Genomic DNA, 25,226 nt, shown 5'->3' on the forward strand with positions numbered 1-25,226 from the left:
ATTCTTTCTTAAACTAGCTGGATTGGCCTTTGAAAATCTCCCGTTGGAGGCTTGTGGTGGCTGTGGCTGATGCCTACCACCTGGTAGGTGCAATACGTACCGCCCTGAAGGAGATGTGACTGAAGGTAAAAGACATAAGGTAGGCTTAGTCACCCTGGCATTCTAGTTACCCTCACGCACCATCTAAGCAGTTCTGTGCCATCATTGCAAGCATTTCCGGAGCTAACAGCAAGTTAAGTATCTTTAAAAACCAATAGGCTCAGATGATTCTCTAGGATAGACAGCTGCAAAAACAGGCGTATTTAAAGAAAGGTACCTAACATGCCTGTACTGATTGATCGACCCTGTTTTCAAGCAAGTGAGATCATTTCAGACGGGCACATTTAGTGACACTGCTTGGTATAGTCCAGGGCACGGCCAACTTTTGTTTCCTCGCCGCGGTCATAGAAACCTTAGAGACGTATCGTTAAAGTCTTATAGTGACACTGTCAGCACTCCCTCATAGGATGGCCTGCTGGCTCAATTCGCTAGATTTGTCGGAGCAAATTTGGAGGGAGAGACGTAGATCGCGAAAAACGAAGTTGACGTGGATTGATCTTCTAAGGAGTCACCAACATCAATGATTTACTCATCTGATTATCATGAAACATACCTCATGGTATTTAGTGCAACACCCAGCGGCAGTTGATATGACCTTAACGCGAACATCCTCGGATGAGAAGGGGCACGGCTGTTGGTCGGGGCTTAGAGCCCGGGTAACAAAGACACTATCTAACGGCACGACGGCATTAAAGTCTGAAAAAGAGTTATGTCTATCAAACCACTCGTCCACTCCTGAGTTTGACGAGTGACATGAATGCGTTAGCATGGATGCATGCATGTGAGCGTTTCTGGAGACGACATGTCTGAAGCAGAGGAGACAGTTGTCTACCTAAACGATGATCGACTTGGCGCTAATTGAAGATTCTTCGGAAGCCACTTATACTATACTCCCTTGCGCTATGATGGTAAGCCATTCCTTTTACCTTGTAGGTCACTGATGCAAAGTTCGAAAAGAGCGACAGCTTCTGGTCCAATATGGAAGTCCAAACTCCGTTAAGATTCTACCAAACTCCCTGTTCGCTCAAGCTAGTGACTTGTCTCAGAACACGCCTGTCTGCCTGTTTTGAAGTTTCAAACTAGTTGGAACTCTTTACTAAGGACCACTGGAACCCCTTTCCTGTTGATCTTCAGCACTTTGATTTCTAGATCTGACGCTTTTGTTACATCCTGATGAATCATAGGCCAGTGCCAAACACCACGCAACAGTCAAAAAGACGCCGATCCATATTGCTTTTGAAAGTGGGTTGTTGCTATCTATAACGACCATAACACGGTATGCAACTATCGCCATTTGGGGTAGGCAAAGGAGACTACGAAAGGGGTTAGTGCTATTGTTGTGAATGTTTCTTAGTGGTTACTTACAGGTCAGGATGCTTGTGAACCCAAAGGATACATCGGTTGAAACGAGTATGATGTGTCTCTGATCTAACAGGGCCAAGGGCTTTTTCTTCGTTATCAAGTGGTGCTGTCTTGGCTACATCGATCTTTGCCTGAAACTCGCTCATGGCGACAGTTTGGAGTTTCATAAGAGTGACTTCAGGGGGGGTTTATCGGTGAATAGGTGGCTAGGTGCCTCCGCGAATAGTGTGTTTAGTGAAGGTTCGTCATCGCAAGAACCGACTTTTAAGAGACTGCCTAGCGGGGCCTGAAGGTCAAGAAACTTTTCGCTTGGCCATTGAGGTGTACATAGCTCATGGGCTGAGCGTGACTTTCGGCGGAATTGCTTCTAACCCGTACATAGGCTCGCCGGGTACCCATTTGACAGCGATGCGCCATTAAGGCAATCATTTGCCGAAGCAACAGCGAATTGAGTGCCCTTCATTCCGACTAATCTCTCATAGTTGCCCAGCTTTGGAGTTGACAGCTGTTTTGAGAAATGTATCTAATATGGCTGGTTGGATTGATCCAGCCTTCTTACAAATAAGTCAGAATGGATGGATTTATTGACACGGCTCGGTGTAGGCTCGGTGTACAGCAACGCACAGCCATGTTTTGTCTGCTTACCTCGGCCATGTCATTACATAATCGCTAATTTCCCACCATATCCAGGGTCTCAGCCACCAACTGCCGGACTGTCTTGATCATTAAAATACTTCCATTATTCAATCGGCTCGAAGGCCCTGCTCTTTTTCTGACGAGCACGAAACGAAAAAAAAGACAGACCGCAACGCTACATCCAGTGTATTTTGCCCACAAACTCCTCGCGCGCGTCGATCGATCGTCAAGACCGGATGCTCTTGCCAAAAAAAAAAAAAAGGACGAAAAACCTCCCGAGATATCGCATACGATGAGCCCTCCTCCACACGACGACCTCTCTTTCCCGGCCGAGCATCCAGCTCTGGCATGATACACGCACGACACGTCTACTTGCTGTTCATGGCGACGAAGTTGACGGCCTGGTCGACGTAGTCCTGCTTCTGGAAGTAGCCCAGGTGGACCGTCAGGTTCTGGCCCGACGCGCAGAACAGGTCCGTCTCGTCGCAAAAGGAGATGAACTTGGATGTCAGGCCTTGGCAGGCGCCGAAGTCTTGGCGGGGGAAGATCTGGTGGACGGTCAGCTACGGCGCCGTGTGCCGCCAGGAGGAGGGGAGGACTTACGCCATTCTTCTTGGCGGTGCCCTTCTGGAAGGGCTGCGTCGCGATGCTGGTTGGGTCACCGACCAAGACGACGGCTGCGACTGCGCAACATGTCAGCATGAGATACATGCTATCTTCAGGCAGGGAACTTACTCTTGTTGCCAAGCATCGGTGCTTGCGCCTGAGTGGCGTTGAAGTTGGGTCCGTCTGTCGTTCCGCAGAGGGTATCAAGCGAAACTTGCGCACCCTGTAACATGTCAGCGCTGGTTTCCGCCATCGAACGCAAGAGACCTTACCTGAGAGTATCCCATCAACACAAACTTGGTATTAGGGCACGCCTGGGCTTGCGAGGTGAGGAGCTGTGTCATGTTGCCGACGCCGGCAGACACTGAAGGCGGGTACGGGTCAAGCTGCGCAGGATACACCAACGGCGTGATGATGGAGCCCGGAATCGCCATCGACGACTTGTTGGCGATGTTGCCAAGGAGCCCGGCACCCTGCGCCTCGAGACTGCCGCGGGCAACGACGATCTGGACCGGTGCGCATGGCGCCGGCGGCTGCTGCGGCTGCGGCAGGGCGAGGACCAGAGGGGCAAGGCACGCGAGGGCCGACAGGCTCAGTTGGTGATGCATCTTTTCGCCGTCGGAGGATGAACTCGAGAGATTCAGAGAAGAATCCGTGCGTTTGAAGGGTCCAGCTGGTTTGAAGAAAAAAAAGGCTGGCGAGATTGTGATGGGCTGACGGGGCTTCTACTCTAGGCCGTCTTGGGGGTGATCAAGGCCTTCTTGTATTGCGCCCATCGCAGAGCCTCAGACGAGACGACATCCATGACACAGCCGCGGCATCTCTGCCATCGCCCCATGTGGATGGAATGGTGTGGAGGTGGTGTGCGAAAGCGAGGGAAGGACGGGAGGGAACGCACTGCACACGTCTGTTCGCGCATGGCATCACTGGCTGAACATCACAGGTTTGCAGGACTCCACATGGAAGAAACTCCAGGGTCTCATGCTGTTCAGTGTTTTGGTTTTGGAATTCTTCGGCATCCCACCTTTCTATCCAATCTCATCGGAGAGGCCCTTGGGCGGCCTTGACAGTCGAAGAATGCCAGGAATAGGCGGCCCGAGCTCGCAGCGAACCTCTCGCATCTCTGCTCTGCTTCATCGAATCGAGCGCGACTTTGCCCCGACTTGGGGAGATCTGCGACCTTTCCCCAAAGAGGCAATCGGCGAGAGCTGAGGCCCCCCCTTGTCGCTGTCGAGCGACAGGTTGTTGGGGCGGACAGTGCCATTGCTGCCGCGAACCCGGAAACACCACCGAGATGGGATGAAACCAAGCAGCATGCAGCCGCGGCTCAACACGAACGTTCGTTTGCAAATATGCCAACACTTGCGGGAGCCGAACAACCTAGCCAACCAACACAACCCTCTCCGCCGTCATCAAAACATCTAACCAATAGCCGCTGCCTGCCAAACACCACACCACACCACACCACACCCTTCCTTTCAAGCAAAGTCTGGAGCCGCCCAAACCCTCTTCCCCGCGAACCAAGTCGCCTTGATCTCCCCCTTGAGCAGACCCTGCGGTGACCAGTCCATATCTGCAACCACAAAGTCAGCGACCTTGCCCTCCTGCAGGCTCCCAATCCGATCTTCCGCGAACACGCTCTTGGCCGTCCCATACGCCCCGGCCGTGATGGCCTCGCACACGCCCAATTTGAAATGCTCATTCACCACCACCTCGTAGCCTGGCTCCCTCGCGGACCGCCTCGTCGCCGCGATGTACGCGTTCTGCAGCGGCGCCCAGGGCGCCGTGGGCCCGTCGGATCCGAGTGCGAGCAGCGCCCCGTGGTCCGCGAACTCGCGGTACGCGAACGCGCGCTCGCAGCGCCGCGCGCCAATCAACCGCGGCCACGCCTTGAGGATCGCGGGGTCCGCGTGGACGGGCTGCACTGACGCCGTGAGCCCCAGCTCGCCCAGGCGGCGCGCGTCCGCCGGCGAGGCCATCTCGATGTGCTCGATGCGGTGCCGGCGGCCCGGGGTTGCGTGCGTCGCGAGCGCGTCGACGGCCATCTTGATCGCGGCGTCGCCGATGGCGTGCAGCGCGATCTGCAGCCCGGCGGCGTCGGCGCGGGCTACTACGGGGTTGAGGTCTGAGGCGTTCCAGAAGGGCGGCGGGGAGCCGGCGGCGGCGTAGGGCTCGGAGAGGTAGGCTGTGCAAGCGTCGATGATGCCGTCCGTGATGACTTTGATGCCGACGATGCGCAGGTCGGGCGAGGTTGTCTTGTTGAGTTCCGTGTGCAGCTCGATGGCGCGGTCCACCTGCTTGAAGCGCTCTTCTTCTGTCTCTGAGGGCTTGATGAGCCAGTAGGCGTGAATCCTCATCGGTAGGTCTGGTTCCTCGGCGCGGAGAGAACACACGGCGTCCCATGCCGGCTCGTCCATGGCCATCTCGGTGAGACCTGTGTAGCCTGATGCATTGTACGATTCCACCGCCGCCTTGATGGCGTCCATCCTGTCCCTCTTTGGCGCGACCTGTGCGAGATGAGGCCAGACGAGGGTAAGCACCGCCGCCTCGCTCAGTAACCCCGTCGCCTTCCCCTCCGCGTCGCGGTGAATCTTCCCTCCGACGGGGTCCTTCATGTCCTCAATGCCGAGTTCCATCACCGCCGCCGTGTTGCACCACGTAGAATGCAAGTCCTTGGTGTCAATAAAGATCGGCCTGGGATCAATGTCGTCCAGCATATGCCTGTCCACACCACCCGGCGTGACATGCTGCGTCCACAGCTTGCACATAATCCGCGGCACGTCGGGGTTCGCAGCCGCAAAGGCCTTGATGGCGGCGCGGATCTCCTCGAGGGAGGTGCAGGCGTCGAGGGACAGCTTGCGCAGGCCCTGGCCGAGGAGGAGCAGGTGCATGTGGCCGTCGATGAAGCCGGGCAGCACGGTGCGGCCGGCGAGGTCGGTGACGCGGGCGGTGGGGTGCGCGGAGGCGAGGTCGGCGGCCGCGCCGACTGCTGCTATGCGCCCGTCGGCGACGAGCATCGCCTCGGCGAAGGTGGGCTCCGTGGTGAGTGTTGCTGAGGGGTTGAGGAGGAAGACGCGGGCATTTGTGAAGAGTTCGGGCGGTGGTGGTTCGGAGGCCATCTTTGCGGTGGTTTGCGCTTTCCGTTGCTCCTTCTGTATGTGATTCGATGAAAGATGCAGTGAATGATAACGTGAAAATATGGCAAAATGCAGGCAAAAAAATCTAAAAGACGCAGGGATCGATGAGAGTGACAGTCTGGTGTATGAGGTGTGAGGTGATGTGTTCTTGAGGGAAATTATCGGCTTTATGACTCGGGAGGGGCAGGAGCGAGTCGCGTGGGTTGCGAGGGATCTGGTGTGACGTTCGTGGCGGAACCGCGGGGTTTAAAGCGGGATGGACGGGGCCGCTTTTTGATCTGATAAGATCTTTGCCATGTTTGGGGCTGTTTTCCACAGGCGCGCTATCTTTTTCTGGCTTCCTTCGGCCATCTTCGGTATTTCGGTGTGTAGCGGGTGGCTCACCGAGGAGGCTGCTCTTGCCTCGGTGAGAGTCGCGGTGGAAGGAGCAACATCACCTCTTGCTCCCATAGAGGAAAGCTCTCAACATTAGGTAGGCACCAGCTGGTTGAAGCTTCCTCAACAATGGACTCTGCTGGCAGGAGTATAAATATCCTCACTTTCTTCACACTGAGCTTCCTCCAACTTCAGCCCTTTCTTTCACAACAACACCATCACAGCTTGGACTCTTCAACCACATCAGCAAGGCCTTGGTGCTTCAAGCCACTTACCTTCGATACTTCTTCCACCTCTTGCCTCTTCACATTATTCTCAGGGTTCACATCCACCTCTGCTTCACTCAAATGAAAAACACATCTTGATCCTCACACCAAGTCTTTCCCCCCACTCTTTGCTCCTTCCTTATCGCATCATCGTTCCATCTTAATTTTGCCTTCCGTTGCTCAACAAAATAGGAAGCAGCTCTCCCTGGAGATCTCACTTTTCTGCTTCCCGATTCTCCTAGCTCACAGGCTTCTATTTAACCTCCTCCATTTCCCCATCTCGCCAATCTTCACTTCCTCACTTCCTCACCTTCACCTCCGACATCACCATTCATTCTCCCGAATCTCACTACCGCTCTCCGATCCATTTTCCAGTTCAACACTTATCAGGCAGGCATGAGAGTCTGAGCAATTTATCATCACCAATCGAACAAAACCCTTCGGCCACTTCTCATCTCAACTACGAATAAAGATACATCCATCATGCCTCGCGCCAAGTCCGTCAAAGCTGAGCCGGGCTACGCGCCCCCAGGGCACAATGCCTCTCGTAATAAGCAACCTTCAGGCAACATTACCTTCCCCGTTCTTGACAGACTCGAGCATGAGAAGGATCCGAAGGTTTGGGAGAAACACATCGATAAGGCCTTGCCCATCTTGGAGAGATTGGAGCCCGTCTGCAAGAACATCGCTGAATCCACAAAGCTCAATATGGAGACGAGAGGTGTTGCTTCGAACTGGGTGCGGCAGATTGCGACAGTCCGAAAGCGAGCTGTTCAAACGAACAAGATCACCATCGGAGTGTTTGGAAACACGGGCGATGGCAAGAGTTCGACCATCAATGCCCTCCTGGGCGAGGCTAAGTACATATTCTCCTCTAATTTTGAGTTCAACCTGTGCTAACTATTTTCAGCCTGCTCCCGACAAATTGCATGCGCGCTTGCACCGCATGTGTCACAGAGATCTCTTACAATGACGACGATGACGATGAAAACCCATTCAAAGCAGAGATAGACTTCGTGTCTCCTGACGAGTGGATTCGCGAGATCAAGACATTTCTTGACGATGTTGCTGCAAAAAATGCTGCAGGCAATCTTAACCTCGACGATGAAGATGACAACGAAGAGGTGGAGAGCAATGACAGCGATGAGGGCCAGGATGAAAAAGACCTTGGCGGTGACGATACTGATCGCTCCGTTCCAAAGGCCAGAGCAGTATACGCTAACATGGACAACGAAGTTCTTCTGGAAAGCTCAGTGCATGATTTGATGAGACATCCGAATGTCCATGGAGTTCTGGGGATGACCCAAACATTCAAAGCCCAGAAGGCCGAAGAACTTCGTGAGATGATCGAATGCTACATTGACTCGACAGACAAGGACGACGTGGACGCAGTCGCAAAATGGCCCTTGGTTAAGGCTGTTAGAATCTTCACTAAGGCAGAAGCACTGTCTAATGGCGTGACGATCGCAGACTTGGTAAGCTTTCCGAATGTTCTGGGAGATACATGTGAGCTGATAGCAGTTCTCAATCACAGCCTGGAACCCATGACGCCGATGCCGCTAGGTCATCCATGGCAAGGGAGTACATGAGGTCTTGCGCCGGAATCTGGATCGTGGCTCCCATCGACAGAGCCGTCGACAACAAGGCAGCCAGGGATTTGATGAGCGACAATTTCAAGTGTCAGCTCAACCTTGACGGATCCTTCTCATCAGTCACGTTCATCTGTTCCAAGACAGACCACATCAACCTCAATGATGCGGTGAAGAACTTGAAAAGAAAGCTGAAGCCTGGGGTCCTGAACATGTGGCAGAAATCCCTCAAGCAGAAGCCGGAGATAAAGAATCTTGAGAACAAGATTAAAAAGTTACAAACCAAGTCCAGAGGGACCAATTCATCTGCAAATGATTCGGACCAGGAGCAACCACGCAAGAGAACGAAGATCTCTGAGCTTGAGGAATGCAGGAAGCAGCTCGACAATTTCAAGGATAATCATTATCAGCTTGTCGAGAATGTTCGCGTGGCCTGCATTGACAAGCGAAATGAGCTTTCTCGCGATACGTTGAAGAATTATTTCACCCGCGTGATGAAAGAGTAAGCAAGAAAGGGAAATATCCCCAATACCATGGATGAAGAAACTAACAAGAGATAGGGCCCGTCAACAGACTGCTAACCGGAAGCAAGATGCTGCGAAGGTTCGAATCGACAACAAGATCTCCAACAATCTGCCTGTTTTCTGCACCAGCAGCCATGCATACCAGTCCATGGAAGGACTGTCAGACGATGCTACGGGGGACGTTCCCGGTTTCATGGAAATTGAGGATACTCAAATTCCACAGCTTCAGCGCCATGCACAGAGCCTTACCGAAGAGCTGCGCATTGCAAAGCACAGGGAAGTACTCGTCGGCATTTGCCAGATCTTGAACTCTGTCTCTCTTTGGACGCAGAATCAACCAGGCTCCTCTGCAGGTCCTCAATTTTGGACAAGTTCGACACAGTAAGTTGAGAACAGATCTTGCTGTTATTTTTTGCATTGCCATGTTCCCCGACTATGTCTTTTCCGACTGTATTGCCCGAGGCTAACTTTTCGCAGGAAATGTCTTCAATTACCAACGATTGCATCGACAATCTTTGGAAGTCTAGGCACCAGCTTCTTAAGACCATGAATGTTGCCGCAGGCCATGCTAGCGAGGAAGCACCAACCTCTGTCGAAGGCTGGTTCAGCATCTTCCATTCGACGCTGAAGGCACTCTTCGTGCGGCGCGGTGTCTGGAGAACGCGGAACTTCAACGAAAAGCTCCTCGCGCCATTCTCCACCAGGTACTTGCATAAATGGGCTGATGTATTTCAAGGTTATTCCCAGCGACCTCGATGAGTTTCTTGTGAAACCATGGCAAGAACTCACGTTGACTCACAAGAACATCATGGCCCAGATTGGACAAGACGAGGACGAAGTCACGCAGATCGGCGCACCGCTGCAGACCCAGCTGAAAATTCATCAGGAGGGCTTCAAGCGCGTCAAGGCCGAAGTCATAACCAAGATCAACAGTGCTCAAAAGCTGGCAAGCCGAAAGCCCATGCAGGTTGTTGCCGAATTCATGAATCCGGGCTATGACAATTGCCTCAACGAGAAAGGTAGCACCCATTCAACTAGAAGTTCGACATAGCTGAAGCTAACAGTCTGTGTTTATAGGAAAAGGATCGATGGCGCGCATGAGAAATGGGCTCGTGGACCATGTCATGCTGCGCAAGGGAGAAATGTTCTCCAGCGTGGTTGACACCCCTGTGGAAATTCTCGACGAGGCAATTCGTGGGTCTGCGGAGTCAATGAAGAGTCGTAACAGTGAGATTGGACGCGCGGTTCGCAATGACTACATGGTAGCGTTGTCAAAGCGCGAGGAGTCCGCGCGTCACGAGGAAGCTATCTTCATGAAGATGATGGCAGGTGTTCTGGAGATCGCGGAGCCGCTGCTGAGATGAGCAGCGGGGTTTGGAAGACGAAGAAAGAAAGGACTTAATGGGACACAGGTACATCTCCACGAGGACGGAAACATAATTATGCATACATAGATAAATACCACACACAGCGATCAATTTCCATAGACACAGTACTTTAGGCAGCACTACAGATACAGGGATTTCCATATCCACGGATTCTTAAGTTGGTATCTCGGCCTGCACGCACTTGACTTGGACATGTCTCCAACTAACATAGAGCTATGACGGGACACCTATGCATATTTCTTGAACACATTCAATAGAGCGTAGTCATCCAAGCGGCCTTGGTAGGAACCTGAGAGCGATACTGCAAAGAGGCTGTTCAAATCTTAAGAATTCTGACTGTCTCAGCGAGAATTCGTGACTGTAAAAGGACTTCGTGTAAACTGTCAGGACGAAGACAGAAGTGATGGCAGGGGAAGTCACCCAGAGATGAAAAGCAGCCAAGTGAGCTTTTCAACGCTTGCTTCGGATTGAAGACTTGTTTGAATGCATGTGATTAACGATGCAGATAAGAGTTGGAGTTCCCCTGAGGCAACTGCACAGATGGGGCTTTGACCTGCTCCTTGCGACTTGCGCAGCTCCCCGGGTACCATCTAGTCATGTTTTTGCAACAACTAGAACATAAGAAAGAGTCGCTCTCAAATACACAGCTTACGAAAATTCTTATCACGGGAGATCATTTCTTGGTATCACCCAACGAGTCGCCATGCGCTGACCCGACCCAGCCGAGCGGGTTAAAGTCTCACCTCAGCTTACGGAGGCCACGAAACGAGCAGCTCGTACAACATACTCCGTGATATGATTTGCTGATTACATGCAGGCCTTGTTACGTTCATATAGCCCATGATCCTCATCACTTGGCTTGAAAATGCGCCGGGGTGTATCCCCGAGGGGCCACCACATTTAGAATGAACCCTCGCACGTTGTTCCGATCGATGAGGAGATGGATTTCCCTCTTTCTTCCATTGCCCTGTTCATGAACAAAGTACTTTCTACGGTCTACCCTAAGCCCTTCATCATGCCTTCATCATCCTCCGACAAAGATCCCCAAGCTGCTGACCCCGTGCCCGTGGACTACTACATCTGCAAACAAAAGCCTCTCCCGACTGACCCAACTGTCAAAGCTTACGTCCAGACCGTCCTCGAAAATGGCTACGTTGTGATCCCAAACGCCTTCACCGAGGCCGAAGCCAAAGATGCTGTCGCCGAAATCGACCGCCTCCACGGCAAAGATCCCAAAGGCGGCATGCACGCCTTTGACGGATTCAAGACGAACCGCATCTTCTCCCTGCTAGGCAAGACCCGCGCCTTCGACAAGTTCGTGGTCCTGCCACAGGTTCTGGCTCTGAACGACTACTTCCTCGACGAGGATTACCTCATCTACATCATGGAGACGATCGTAATCAACCCGGGCGAGAAGAATCAAGTTCTTCACCACGACGATAGTGTCACGCACCTCCCGCGCCCGAGGCCGCCCGTCACTGCGGCGATGATGATTGTGTTGGATGACTACACCGAGACCAACGGCGCCACGCGAATCATCCCTGGCTCGCATCTCTGGGGGAGTGATAGGATCGGGGCGGAGCATGAGGCAATTCCGGCGGTATGTCCGAGAGGAAGTGTGATTTACTTTTTGGGCACGACGTGGCACTCTGGCGGAGCGAATCGCAGCCAGAAGCCGAGGTATGCGGCGACCATTCAGTACTGCCAGCCGTATATTCGGCCGATTGAGAACTTGATGATTGGAATTGATCCGAGGAGGGCGCTTTCGGGAGAGATTCCGAAGAAGATTGTGGATATGATGGGGTACCGGAGTGCGATTCCCTTCATTGGATATGGTGAGTCGTAAATGCCCTTGCGAGATTTTTTTGATTGGTGCTAATCATGATTTCGAACGGCAGCCGATGGGATGAACCCACGAAAGGCGACGCAGAGGATGATAAGGTGGCTTCAGGGGCCCGTCGATCGGGAGCCACCAACGTTCCCTAGCGAGAAGGGAGATAAGGAGGTTCACGTTATCAGCAAATTGTAAAAGATGGAATAGGGTCTAAAGATTTTGGCTTGAGATGTCCATTCAATGTTGGCGCTGTATGGTATAACGCTGCTATCCACCAATATCTTCCCCGCAGGCTATCCTGCACCACTCCGTGGTGCCTCGTTCCTTCAGCAATCAATCCACACGGCTATGGTATGCTATCATTGCTTCCTGCTTGATGGCAGACGACCGTCTAAGAATAGGTTTATCGAGTCTTCTGCTTCTTGAAGCCAAGCTCTGCCAGGAATGAAACCCTCGCAACCGTCACTCCAATCGTGATGATCATCCCCACCCAGTCCCCGGCCTGCCACGTGGTCGGGGACAGGCGACCTTGGTTCCCAAACACCTCGAAGGTGCCTGCAAGAAGTGAAAGGTCGATCGCTAGAATAGCTGCTTGGGCGATCTTCCACACACCGATGTCTTTTGTATATCGTAGGAGGACGCCGTTGAGGATGGCACAGCCAACCATGGCGCCACCGCCCTGGTAGAGAAGCAGGTCGTGGGCTGCATCGCGCGTTCCGGTATGGGAATCGAGAAAGAACTGGTCAAGCATCCAGTCGCGCGTGAAGAAGGACATGAAAGCGCCCCATAGCGCACACGGGGGGTCCCAGTAGAGGAAGACGGCTTTGTAGATGGAGGGGATTTGGGTAGTCATTTCGAAACGCTGACAGCCTGTAAATGTGGGTGAAAGTTCAAGAAACTCGGTCGACGCATGGCTGCAGCGTAGGATGCAGCAGCTTATTTAAATCCCGGAGTGAATACGCCCAGCTTTTGAGGGTTGGTTGCGGGCGGCAAATGCTGAAAACTGCTTAGTGCTGATGGTCGAAAGACAAAGTTCTTCCTTCTCAGTTGTCAAGTGGCGCGGGGGCCCGAGCAGCGATTGTTGGATCTTTGGTATTGTGGTGTAGTGTACTTGATGTTGGTCATCTGCTCATCCAGACAGGTATCCTGTATGTGCGATCATCGGGGACTAGAAAACGCCCGCATGCAAGCTACGCCATCAGCGCCCGAAGAACGGGCTGTGGGAGATCCAGATGCAGGCTTACAGTGTTCAATTTCACTATAAGACATGGATTTTGTCAAAGTATGTTCCACGGTCAAATTAGTACGAAGCAGGCGTTATGGGAATCGCCATTGGCGCGTGGATAAGCGTCGAAACTTCATGTTGGACGAAAGACTTACTTATAATGTGGCTCAGCATGTACTATGCGCCTCCAGGCGGCAAACTGCGAAGAAAGAAATAAGAAGGGAAGAAGGTGCTATATGTTGCGCGTCTTCTCATCGTGGCCTCATTTTCAAGAATAGTAACTTCGCCAGCCCCGCATAGACGCAAAGATTCAGCCAGTAGTGATATGCGTTAGCTGAAAAGCTACGTCTTAGGGTCATTGAATTTCAGTAGAACATAACTTAGGGCAGCAATACTAGCGATATATGCAGTGATGAGGGGTAATTTTGGAATATAAATTGCAGTTGTTGTAGAATTAGTTTCTAGTAGAGTCGACAAATCTCATTCCCATGTACTTCACGCGAGGTCGGCGTGAGCAATGAGAAACAGTTTTATCCTATTCTCTAGTATATTGAAACAACCGCTGACTTTATTACCTGTTACCGCCCTCACTGAGAGAGTAGTCTATACTCCTATCGCCCTGAAATCAGTATTTCTAAGTACGATCAAACTCTAGAAACTCACGGGGATATAAGGCCATCAGTGCGCCAGTGGTAGCGAAGGTCTGAAATCTCTGTATTCCACTGCGGTTTCCGAAACCACACAACGTCCCACCTGTGCCGAACTTGAGGCCGGGGTTCATACCCTTTGACTCTAATTGTTTGAAAAATAATCATTCTCAGGTTGATTGCTTAATTACATAGCGCATTTATTGATTTAGCCAATTCGCGCTCTCAAAATACCCATCCACAAAGCCTCGACGACTGGTTCAACAATCCAGTCGTCGAGAAGAATGTCAGTGATTACCATCTTTGTCTGATACATACAGTCTGCTGTGCATAGCCCCTTTGCCTCCGATCTTCCTGAAGTTGTAACCGCAATACATGCTACCCTCTCGCCGAGGTGCAATGGGCGATCAATCAACAACATATCACAAGGAAAATCATCCTCGTCCCGACGTCCAGCCAATTGGTACACCTTGCGAGTTTCGGGAATTTTTGGCTGAACTTCTCGCCTCTTGATTTCGATAGCCATGTAAATTCCCTGGAGGCCACGGTCTGTGCAAATGGCATTCGCTTCCGTTCCCAATGGCCCGCCCCCAGCGCCCATGAGGGATATCGGGGCCCACCCAAAGCCAGGCTGGTCAATTTTTGGGCCGGCCTTGAATATGATGTCTTTCGGGAGCCTCTTGAGGTGCTTTAGCAGCACAATCATCCGCCTCTCGGGGGTTTCCTCCTCCAAAACTAGTTTGATATCCACTCCCAGTAGACTTGCAATCGCTATTGCTTCATCTGAAGGCTTACTCGTGTTCCTCCACTTAAGAGATCTTGATACATCGGCAATTGTGTATCTCGTGTCTGGAAACTCCCCCCGCCGAGATAACTTTCCGAGCCTATGCAGCTCTTGACTTATGCGTCCGACGATCAGGAAGGGTTTCGACTCAAGTCCGTCTCGGATAAGATCGGAAAGCTCAACTTGACGATCTGCGAATGCAACAACGATATTCTGCGCCAAGACAGCCTCTTGAAGTGTCCAGAGTCTTCGCATCCAACTGGAGGTGAGAAGGTGTAGAGTGGCCTCAACGGACGAGCTCTCGTATCGGAATATTTGCAGGCCAGCATCCAGAACGATTACTGCTGTAGCTCTCTGATATGTCTCTGCCATCATTTGAATAGCTTTCTTCCGCATCGCCGGTTTCTCGGGAACACAGAGGCTGTCGACCCAAAATGCAGCCCCTGGGCAATACTCAGCTACCAGTCCAGCTAGCCGGCCCAATTGACAGACAGGCATTCCCTTCTCGCTATGGCTGCCAAGCCCATCTGCCCAAACGTGGGATATGGCAACGTAACGAACGTCTGATGCCCTTCGCACATCAGCCTCTTCCTGTCCATCAACGAAGAGAATGACGGGTACTTCGCCCCCTTGAATGCAATCAAGAATGCGATTGACGTTGGGTCGCCAATTATCGCAGATACTGTGGGAACTGACGCAGCATTCAGTGTGTCTCTGGACGTAGTGGGCCTCGTTAACCTGGTCCGTCTTGCATTCTTCCGAACCACATTCGTTGTGGCTTTTACCATCTGGGAGCGGGTTGATTTTGCTGATGTACCTCAGCGACCACACATTTTGTGTGGAAAGCAGTTGCGTAATAGTCAACGGGCACCATTTGTATTGGAGCATTGCTTCACGATACTGTTCGTTGAATAACATGCCAAGGCACGGAGTCCAACTTAAATCGGGACTCGAGTCGGAATTTGAGGACTCCTCAAGTTCCTGAAGAAGTCGACGAACAGCGTCTGTAAGTATCTCGCCGAGCAGGCATATGAAGACCATCGTCGGTAGTTTATCGTCCCCGAGACCTTTTGCGGCGTCAGTCGAGATAAAAATGTCTGAGGCCATTGAGGTTTGTATTCCTAGGAGCCGTTTCCGAGCGTCTCTCAATATCGCTCTTCTGTCGTCCGGATCCATCTCAGCCAGGTGATTCTTCCATGTTGCAATCATCTCGTCCGTATTTCTTGTAGTCATATAACGGTACCCGGAGTTGTCGCAGCGTAAAAGCTGATCTTCTGACACAGGCATTTGCATGACATATTCCAGAACGCCAAATGTGAGCTGGCTCTGTGACGCGGCAGTCTCGCCGAAGTTGCTGCCAGGATTGTCTGGGTGCTCCTGAGCTTGGGCAGATCTCCGAAGGTTGGTGTATTCAGGCAATCGTACAACACGGTATCCGTCGTGAGGGTAGTTGAGCCATCTTGGTTCCTTGAAAATCTGGCATCGAGAAACCGTATAATCTGTAGGGTCCATATTTACTTTGATGGTGGTGATTACTGGCGCAACGAGGGTATATGTTGGATCTCATGAACGCAATACGCAGTGGTCTTGACGTCTATCACGAACGCGAAGAGCTGCTTTTGAAGCTTTGACAGATAAGCTTGACTTGTCTGAGGTTTCCGAGTGGCCTTTTCCGTGTATGATGCAGTGGCGGAATACCGGCCGGCCCTGCATGTCCATAGTCAGGTTGGGCGCCGACATGGTTCAAAAAAGTGCAGGTATCACGGCATAAAATTGAATTAGCGTTGGACATCAACACGCTTCGTATATGCACGTTGACCATGAAAACTGCCTTCGCTGGACCGGCACACCGGCGACTATCCTGCGGGCTTTTCTATCCACTCTTTACACGCGATCTACGGATACCTTGCCAAGATCCATCAATCGGACACGCGTGCGTCTAGCTTTGCTTTTCCAGTTACATAAAGCGACAGTCGTGCGACGTGCAGAGAACAATGCCATACTATTGGTGGGAATTTCCAAAAGCTGTGCATACCAAGACGTGTCGGGTAGATATTGGAGGCCAGCTCAGCTGTCTTGGGCAGCGACATATCAATAATCTCGGCGGAAAGGCGGGTTGCATGGCTGCTGTGTAACTTGCAAACGCGCAAGGGTTGCTAAGGCCCCTCTATGGCGGCTTGTTCCATTTTGTGGGCAGGATATGTGCCCACAAGGGAAGCGCTGTCGCTGGGAATAGCTCTCTTCCTTCCAATATCGGTTTTTAGACGTCTTCGCTTGTTTGCGTTCTGATCAAGTGCAAAAAAAAAAAAGTTAACTTCGCCATTCGGAGATTGCTGGCAAAGGCCGCAATTGTTTCCAAGTTCAACAACGTATTCAAAATGACGACCTCCCAAGCTCTTTGGCAGCAGTGGCTGAATCCAATAGATACAACCTCCTTGCTCATGGTTATCGGCGGAGATGTTGTGCAAAAGGCTTTGGCTGCCGGCACAGGAACATGGTGGTTCACACCGGTATGCTTCTCATTTGGTTGGGTGTCCTACGCCTTCGTGGCCCTAATCAATATCATTGGCGATGGTTGCCTGCTGCCGGAGCCTGACTCACCGGTGTTGGTTACCAATTTGGAATCTGGCTATACAAGGCAGAATTGCAATTGGGCTCTCGGTAGATTCATGCGGGATTGCGAGGCCCGTTTTGCACGAGAGCACTGGAGAAGAATGTCCCAAAACGACGATGAATATCACTTGGCAGGAGGAATGTCAACAGCAGTCGGAATTCGCATCACGGTCTTCAAAGGATATGCCGCCAGACTACCAAAAGATTCCGCAAGCCTCCCTCTCATGAAGATACACGCCGTGGGAACAACCTGCATAATCCTTCAACTTGCACTGGCCATTATTCCGATAACGCGCCTGGGGCAATGGGATATCATGTTGATCACAGCCGCTGGGACCTTTCTGGTCCAGCTCGCTGGGTGTCTACCACAATGGAGATTTGAGAAGCTTCCCAAGATCAGAAGGAAGAAAGCAATTGCTCTAACCAGAGGGAATGGTTCGCATGATATCGTGGTTGTGCTAGGCGACGACAGTTGCTGGGACCTAGAAACGTTCGCCGCGCCAAATAGTCCTCGCATCCAGAGAGGATGGACAACGAATTTGCACGTGAGCCAGAATGGTTCAGTCAGCTACGTTGAAGCATGGACATCACGAATGTTACTTGGCTTTCCGCGGGGATACTGGCTCACTATTGCGGTCACCATTTGCCAATCGATCATGTGGCTCGCTGTCTTGGTCAACGTTGCGTCTCCACGAGATATGAACTGGATATTAATCGCAATTGGCCTCATTGGAGTTTTTCAAAACGCATATTTGGCAGGAATGGAAGGGGATGAGAGGCAATTGAATCTTCACTTGGAAAAGCAACGCACATTTGAGACTGCAAAGGTCATGGATGGCATCATGGACTTTGAGCTTGAGTTTAAAAAAGGGAAACATTTGTTGCGGGAATTCTTTAACGGAGAGTTAAGGGCAGAAGAGAAAATGTGGTGGGAGGGTAACCGAGATCCATACGATAAGAGACGACAGAAACAAAGTTGGAGACATGGCCGAACGCCCACATCGTCATTTAATATCTCGGGGGACTCGAGCTTCGAAAACGATCCAGAAGCATTCACAGCCGTTGAAACCGAGTCTAAAGACAACCAGAAAAGAGCGGAACAGAACCACCCAAGCCATAGCTAGCGAAACAAGATCAGCGGCAAGTCAATGGAGAAGTCACAGCGTCTTAATGGCTTTTGGAAGCCACCGCCAGCCAGTTGAGCTCGATGGAGGCGCCCAAGCGGTGGGTCTGAGTGCGGTCACGTACCCGTTATCGATTAACTAGGCGCTCAACCTGAAAGACACTCGCCTTGGTCAAGCTAGTTTAATTTAGGGAAAGAATCGCAAGTAATAGTCTAGAGGGTGATGATGGTTTGTCGTGAGAATGACATGGAATCCTATCTTGCAATCCACATACCCCCGTTGCCGTAAGCTTTATCCCTGAAAGCTGCACCTTCAGTTCTGACACCAGCCAGATGTACAGGTATACGATCAACCTGCTTCTGCACCTTCTCCCTCGTCTCAACATAACGGTCAGCCAGACTCATCTCGCTCCTCATCGTCCGCATCCTTTCCCTCGTCTCAATAGGGCCCCAGTTGTCACGACTCAAGCTCGCAACGGTGAGCAAGACGTCCGTGCCATACGCCTGCAGGGCTGCATCCGACCCAACTGGGGGCGTAGACATCCGCAGTTGCCCCATTACCAAGACCTTCAGCTTCGTCTCCAGGAAAAGAGCGCCACCAAACTCGTGAATGATGTGTACCGTCGCGACATTTTCAGCCGCCACACGAGGAGTAGCGTAAGGGGCTGGCCCGACGGTGACAATACTCTCGTGCCAATCGGTGGAGATGTGCTCTAGTCCGCTTCTTGGCACAACACGGGCCCAACCGAAGTAGACTCCCCGCATGCGCATCTTGACGTCCTCGGGTATGCCGCTGAGATTCGCCGTCGGGATACCAAGCTCCATGCCGCCTCTTCCGGTACCCCGAACAATTCTTCCATCGAATTTGATAGGGAACGGGTCCATTGGTCCAGAGTCGGGGCCAATCACCTCCGGAGGTGCCTCATCGAACCCTGATTCGCCATCTTGCCAAGGGGCATAACCGCCACCTCTTGTGGTAGCATACTGCGCCTCGTACTCCGTAACAGTCGTCTTGATACCTGACTTCTCAATGGCCGACTTTCCGTAGGCGATATGAGTGGCGTGTTTTGTGACGAACTTGGCTGTTTGAAGCTTCTTCGTACGCGATTGCACCACAGCAGCTGCTGGCCCCACGTACCTATTGACAACGGTGTTGGCAACGATTGAGCCGGCTTTGATACCGAGTTCGAGCGGCATGCTAGCAAAGCTTGCCCCGCGGACAACACTCGCGTCCGTTGACGTGCTGGCAATGCGGAAAACTGGGCTGGGGCAGAGGACCTTCCTCTTACTGCTCCCACCATCGCCACCACCGGTGCAGAGAACGAGGCGGAAGTACCCATCATCGGCTGCCGCGGGGATACGGATGACGTGCGTCTCTCGCGGCATGTGCTTGCTGAGGTTCTTCGGTGCTTTTTTGAGGAACTTCTTGATGTCGCGTTGGCAACCCCTCTCGTCGCCTTCTGCCATATCCGTAGGCGAAGCTTGTGATGAGGGTGTGACATCTAGCCAAGAGTCGTTCGCTCCGACCAGGGACTTGAGGTTCATGCCCATGTTCCCTGAGAACCCCTTTCGTTGAAGCCATACCGTGCGCGTAGGAGGTAGTGGCGCATCTGAGAAGATGGTGATAGTGACTGAAGTTGAGGGGCCGCGATACCATACTAAGACAGTGGAGTGGCGGAGGATGGCGTAGTGCTTGGTGTACTCGAATGGGTGACTGATTAGTCCGCCAGCGAAGTACTTTGTCTCATCAAGCGCTGTTTGCCAAAACGTCTTTTCCTGTGTCTGTGAATCTGCGGAAGGTGCTTCGGAGGGGGCATAGCTTGGCGAGACTGGTGGTCGAGGCCCTGCCAAGGGGAATGTCTCCGCCGAGGGTGGACCCGGGAAGACTGGGGAAGCTGGAGGGCGCTCGTGTGCGGCCACGGGAAACGTTGCTGCATTCGATGGGGGAGGGAAAGGTGGCGGTGGCGGAGGGATGTAGTTGGAAGGGACTGCAAATGTTCCCGACTTGACCGGAGGATGGAAGCCAGTTGGTTGGGAAGGTTGATAATGAGACGCGGACGAAGATGCTTCTGACTTTGTAGGCGGGGTCGGACCCGTTGACATGGGAGAGACCGGAGAGACCGGAGATGCTGGAGGTCGATAAGGTCGATACTTCGGCTCGTTGAAAGAATCAGCACAAGATGGCGGACCGGGGAACAACGGTCCCGGGCTCGGCGGCGCTGGTGATGGAAGCCTCCCTGGGCTAGGGGGAATGATGTTGAGCCTACCACTCGCGTCCACGCCCGGAAACTCTTCGTAGGCTGGTGGCGGATCATAAATCGATGGAACCGCCGAATCTCTCAGGTTCGGCGTCGACCGCGCTCCGCGAAGGACGGGTCGACGCTGCGGAAAGGGGTCGAAGTCGGGAGGTGGCGGCATCGGCGGCGGGCCCGAAAACTGTTGGCCCGGCAGGGGTTTGCGCCTCACGGCCGCGATTGGGGCCGCCATGACTCTCGCTGGCGCTCCTTCTTGATTGCTGTGGGGGCTTTCTTTCGCTGCCGACCAGTATCCGTAGGTCTGTGTGGCGGAAAAGATGTTCAAGAACTTGAACTCCAAGGACGAGATGTTTCTGTTATGGTCTTCGTGTGTTTTTGTTGGGACCGGACATTCGTATTCTAGAATTGCGGCCCCTGAGATGAGGATGAATCTGGAAGTGTCTCATCACGTGTCGCCAAGTCAATAATTCGGTGGTGAACAGCGGTAGCGGGCATGGGTCGCTGATAATGTAAGCAGCATTCTCAACAGTGATTTCCTGGCCAAAGCTTCTATTTCTCAGACGTCGACAAGCGATTTGAAACATTAAATACAAGAAAAGAAGTGGCATTCCTGGCTTGGATCAATCAATCAGCAAACAGTGGGTTAGGGACATGCTTCTCATTGCGTTGGAGAAGCCAGGAAGTTCAAGAGGGACACAAAGCCAACCGTCCGCAATCCCGAAAACTTCACCGTCTATTTTTCGAGCTAGTCCCCCAACGATAGGCGAAATTGGGGGCCATTGGCGCTTCCCGACCCTGCCGTCAGCGGATCGCCCGCCCGCTCAAACGGGGTCGTCAACCAGAACATCCAAGTTTGTCTGGACGAAGTCAATTGGGTCTCTCATTTGCAACTTCACTCATTTCTAAAAAAGAATGCCCATTGATTACAGGAGGAATACATCATATTCAACTCAATCATTACTGTCCATATTGTGCATGATAAAACTGACCAGACTTCGTCCCGTATTTGCCAGCGAGGTGGGGGCTGCTAGGACCGAGCATTTTCCGCGATCGTCTTGGTTTGACAGGCGGTGCCGGGACAGCTCAAGAAAAGGGCTTGACCTGGGACTCACACCATTCCCAATACTTCGCGCCCAACTCGGGATCGATGAGGTCTTTCCGAGGCTCTTCCTTCTTACCAAATGGTGAAACTATTTTTTGTGTTGGTAGTAAGCAATAATTCATCTTTAGATGACTCAGTTAACGTACCCCAGCTACCATTGTCCTCCGAAGTGATGGACTGATCCAACCCAGCAAACAGCTCAGTGTATGCACCATTCTTTGGCGGATACGATATGAGTTTCTATATCTTGTTAAGCCCGCATCTGGTTACCTGTCTGAATACTCCCGACTTACGAACATGGCCAATTGTATTTTTGGCATATTTTGCTGGAGGTTGGTAACAAAGTTGCCGGGGTTTAATGACTATGAATAGTGCATGTTCAGTAGTGTGCTCGCCCGTGCTAGTTGAGGTACTAACCAAGCTGAGAATGCCGCTTCCCTTCATCCTACGCGCATATTCCGCCGCCTGAATCACGTTCCCAGCCTTGCTTCTGGAGTACTTGGACCAGATTCCCTCCTCTTTATGGTAGTCCATGTTGGCAAAGTCGATGGCCGGGCGCGGCGCACCATCAGCTGCACTTGATGACACCCATATGACTCTAACCGAGTCGTGTGGCGCTATCTGCGATGTCCTCTCCAAGAGGGGAGTCAATAGCTGCGTGAAGAGCTGATGACCGAGATTGTTGATGCCCAGCTGCAGTTCATGTCCCTGTACAGTCGTAGACCCCTGAGGTGGGACCATCACACCGGCGTTGTTCCAAAGCACATCTAGCCGGTTCTCTCGGGAAAGAAACTGCTGCGCTGATGCCTTGATGGTGGATAAGTCGTCTAGCTGGAGTTTCAAGAAGATCATCTCCCCAGTTGAAGTTGGGTGAGCAGCTTTGATCTCATTGATGACAGCCTGTGTTTTAGAATAGCTGCGAGCAGCCAGCCAGATCTTGGCATTCTTCGAGTAGAGAATCTTGACTAGCTCCGTGCCGATACCACCAGAGGCACCAGTAATAAGGAAGACCTTAATGGTAGTCGTGTGTCAGCCATCAGCGAACTCAAGATGCACCGGGAAGAGAGGGTCTTACCTTTCCTATTTGATCTGGCATGTTCTCCTCTGTGAGAGTGGGCTTATGGGGGCTGAGAGCACTACAACGGACGCTCATCGTGGCTTAAAGTGGAGGAATGGGGATTTGGACTGTCAATGATTGTATGTGAGTCTGATTATCCATGTGCACTGTGTCAAGACCTTTCCGTGGGCATGAGGATTTAAGTAGTAAAGAGAAAGTCACCTTGAGTGGATAAACACACGCTTCTTCAATGTGAAGGTTTAGAAAGCATGACAGCGGCCCGAGTACGATGTGCTCGGGTGCGGCCGCTCTCGCCGCATTCACCGCGACCCCACTCCGCCCCGCCTCCGAGCCCCGACTTAGAGGGGATTCTTGGACAAGCTCCTTGCGGAGTTGCGGGAGTGGCGCCCGCGTCCGCACAGGTTTGATCGCCCCTAGTGTACTGTGAAAGCTTCATCCCTGCTTAGTGAACAACGGATTACGTGCTCTTCTTTTCACTTCAATCCGAACCGGCCATCCACAAGTCAATAAAAATCATGGCTCGCAGCACGTATCTAATCTCACGCCAATAGGAGTACGGCCATGAGTCCATCCATTCAAAATGTGACTGAATCTTGAACGAAGGAACGCCCGCAAACTTGTTGAAAGTTGCCAATCCCTGCACTGCTGCCTGGAAAGCACGTGAGGGAATCCCCAATTCAGGAAGGTCGGGGACGTTTGCATCTCGACTCAGGATGGGGGTGGTGTCTATTTGAACACGCTCAGGGTTCACAGTGAAAATTATTTCTCAAAGACAAATGCTACATCGTTGAACACCCGTATCAAAGACATGGCCAGATACATCGCTGCACACCAAAATCCCCAGGGTCCGGGAGATTCACGACCCACCGCCTTGCAAATCATCGAAGATGAAGGACTCGCTGGTGACGGCCTGTCGGGAAAGACAGCACCTGTGACGGGAGCGAACAGAGGCATCGGTCTTGAAACGGCGCGTGCTCTACATGCAGCCGGCGCAACTGTCTACCTGGGTGTCAGAGACCTCGTAAGCGGTCGGGAGGCGATTGAAGACATCGCCGGAACTTCAAATCCAGACAGTGGAGCACGGCTTCAATTGCTTGAGATGTCTCTTGAGTCTCTCGCCTCTGTCTGTAACGCGGCGCAAACCTTCCTCTCAAAAACCAACAATAAGATCAACATACTTATCCTCAACCAGCGCTGCCGCAAGTGCAATCAAGTCAATTTTGCCCCCTATACTTATTAACTTGGTGATCTTTTTCCTAGACTTTGATTATTAGCTAGATTATAAGTTAGTTAAATTAATTCCTAGAGCCCCCTACCCTACTTATAATATACGCCCTCGCGAATGCCCTTATATACCCTTATATACCCTGATACCCTCATATACCTATATAAATAAAGCTAGGGCTAATCTATAGCCTCCTATTAATTAGCTATTTATATATAAAACATCAAGTCTAATAATTTAATCGAGAGGTGTGAAATTGCTTACTTAGGTAGCGGCGATGGCATCAACTTAGCCGATTGGCTTGTTCTACTTGCCAAGTGACTTGCACTTGCGGCAGCGCTATCCTCAACACAGGAGTCATGGCGTGCCCTAAGAGCAGCACTATTGACGGGTTTGAAACTCATCTCGCGACGAATCACCTGGGGCATTTTCTTCTCTTTCGACTACTGCAACCAGCGCTACTGGCATCTTCATCCCCTTTCTTTAACTCTCGCGTAGTCTCCGTCACCTCGTCTCTCCATCGACTCGGGGATCGACTTCAACGACTTCAATTTCGACCATCTACCATATCATCCGCTGAGAGCCTACGCCAGGTCTAAGACGGCCAACATCTACTTGGCTAACGAGATTGAGCGTCGATTTGGGGATAGGGGGCTTCATGCACTTCCGTGCATCCAGGGAGCGTGTTGGCCATGATTTCCAGGCACATGGAGGATGATCCGCTGAAGATGCCAGAGGGAGATTCGGAGGATACTCGGCATTTGAAGAGCGCGGCCCAGGGACCTGCAATGAGTGTGCTGGCGGCGGTCGCTGCCGAGTGAGAAGGGACGGGAGGACGAGATCTCGCTGATTGTGTTGAACAAGGTCTGGCGGTCGATCCCTCTTCTCAGACCGATATGGGACACGCTCCATGGGCTTTTTATGAGGGGAAAGCAACTATATTGTGGGGCGAGTCTTGCAAGATGAGTGGGTTTCAGTATGGTGCTGAAGTTCCATGTCAAATGCAGTAGTGAACTTCACATGATATGTTGGCAGTCTGGTCAACCCGTATAAGTAGGTATCGCAGTTCACTCTATAGTTTTTTTCACAGTACTTGAAACCCCATAGCAGCACTTTGATCTATGTTCAATGGCGTTATTGATGGTTTTTCTGGCCAGGCAACATAAGTCTACCTATGTTTTCGTGAATAGAATTTCTCTTTCTACCCGGACGGCCAAAGAATATAATTAGATATAATCATTAGAGCCTGAGTCAGGCAATAAATCACATAATTGATGTCGCAGTTAGAAATGGGGAACGAAAAGACTACGTAAAACAATTGATCCATTGGAAGGTTTCAGGTGGTTTATTGCGTGCCA

General features: G+C 51.8%; 7 protein-coding genes across 7 annotated transcripts; 2 read left to right on the plus strand and 5 right to left on the minus strand.

Annotated features, from left to right (window-relative positions):
- Nucleotides 1-2,465: 2,465 nt before the first annotated feature.
- axe1-1 (Acetylxylan esterase) lies at nt 2,466-3,311 on the minus strand (the record flags this gene model as incomplete). Its single annotated transcript, XM_032024436.1, has 4 exons — nt 2,466-2,645; nt 2,701-2,780; nt 2,833-2,926; nt 2,976-3,311. 4 exons carry the CDS (start codon nt 3,309-3,311, stop codon nt 2,466-2,468), a joined length of 690 nt encoding a protein of 229 aa, XP_031879001.1.
- Nucleotides 3,312-4,181: 870 nt separating this feature from the next.
- On the minus strand, nt 4,182-5,822 carry ytcJ-4 (putative amidohydrolase YtcJ; the record flags this gene model as incomplete). Its single annotated transcript, XM_032024437.1, has 1 exon — nt 4,182-5,822. The coding sequence occupies one exon, from the start codon at nt 5,820-5,822 to the stop codon at nt 4,182-4,184; it is 1,641 nt and encodes a 546-aa protein (XP_031878898.1).
- Nucleotides 5,823-6,964: 1,142 nt separating this feature from the next.
- On the plus strand, nt 6,965-9,958 carry Nuggc-2 (Nuclear GTPase SLIP-GC; the record flags this gene model as incomplete). Its single annotated transcript, XM_066151809.1, has 7 exons — nt 6,965-7,341; nt 7,392-7,956; nt 8,016-8,572; nt 8,631-8,874; nt 9,072-9,298; nt 9,342-9,613; nt 9,672-9,958. 7 exons carry the CDS (start codon nt 6,965-6,967, stop codon nt 9,956-9,958), a joined length of 2,529 nt encoding a protein of 842 aa, XP_066008657.1.
- Nucleotides 9,959-10,997: 1,039 nt separating this feature from the next.
- CGGC5_v007154 (Uncharacterized protein) lies at nt 10,998-12,011 on the plus strand (the record flags this gene model as incomplete). The annotated part of the gene is made up of 2 exons (XM_032024439.1): nt 10,998-11,817; nt 11,881-12,011. The coding sequence occupies 2 exons, from the start codon at nt 10,998-11,000 to the stop codon at nt 12,009-12,011; spliced, it is 951 nt and encodes a 316-aa protein (XP_031878982.1).
- Nucleotides 12,012-12,219: 208 nt separating this feature from the next.
- Nucleotides 12,220-12,669, minus strand: CGGC5_v007155 (uncharacterized protein; the record flags this gene model as incomplete). Its single annotated transcript, XM_032024440.1, has 1 exon — nt 12,220-12,669. The coding sequence occupies one exon, from the start codon at nt 12,667-12,669 to the stop codon at nt 12,220-12,222; it is 450 nt and encodes a 149-aa protein (XP_031878981.1).
- Nucleotides 12,670-18,463: 5,794 nt separating this feature from the next.
- fmn1 (Riboflavin kinase) lies at nt 18,464-20,695 on the minus strand (the record flags this gene model as incomplete). Its single annotated transcript, XM_032024441.1, has 1 exon — nt 18,464-20,695. One exon carries the CDS (start codon nt 20,693-20,695, stop codon nt 18,464-18,466), a length of 2,232 nt encoding a protein of 743 aa, XP_031878893.1.
- Nucleotides 20,696-21,546: 851 nt separating this feature from the next.
- CGGC5_v007157 (putative oxidoreductase) lies at nt 21,547-22,718 on the minus strand (the record flags this gene model as incomplete). Its single annotated transcript, XM_032024442.1, has 5 exons — nt 21,547-21,653; nt 21,712-21,805; nt 21,859-21,927; nt 21,983-22,576; nt 22,641-22,718. 5 exons carry the CDS (start codon nt 22,716-22,718, stop codon nt 21,547-21,549), a joined length of 942 nt encoding a protein of 313 aa, XP_031878892.1.
- Nucleotides 22,719-25,226: the final 2,508 nt, after the last annotated feature.

The sequence above is a fragment of the Colletotrichum fructicola genome (genome assembly GCF_000319635.2).
Source record: "Colletotrichum fructicola Nara gc5 chromosome Unknown KSG_Nara_v1_contig04, whole genome shotgun sequence".
NCBI classification, from domain to species: Eukaryota; Fungi; Ascomycota; class Sordariomycetes; order Glomerellales; family Glomerellaceae; genus Colletotrichum; species Colletotrichum fructicola.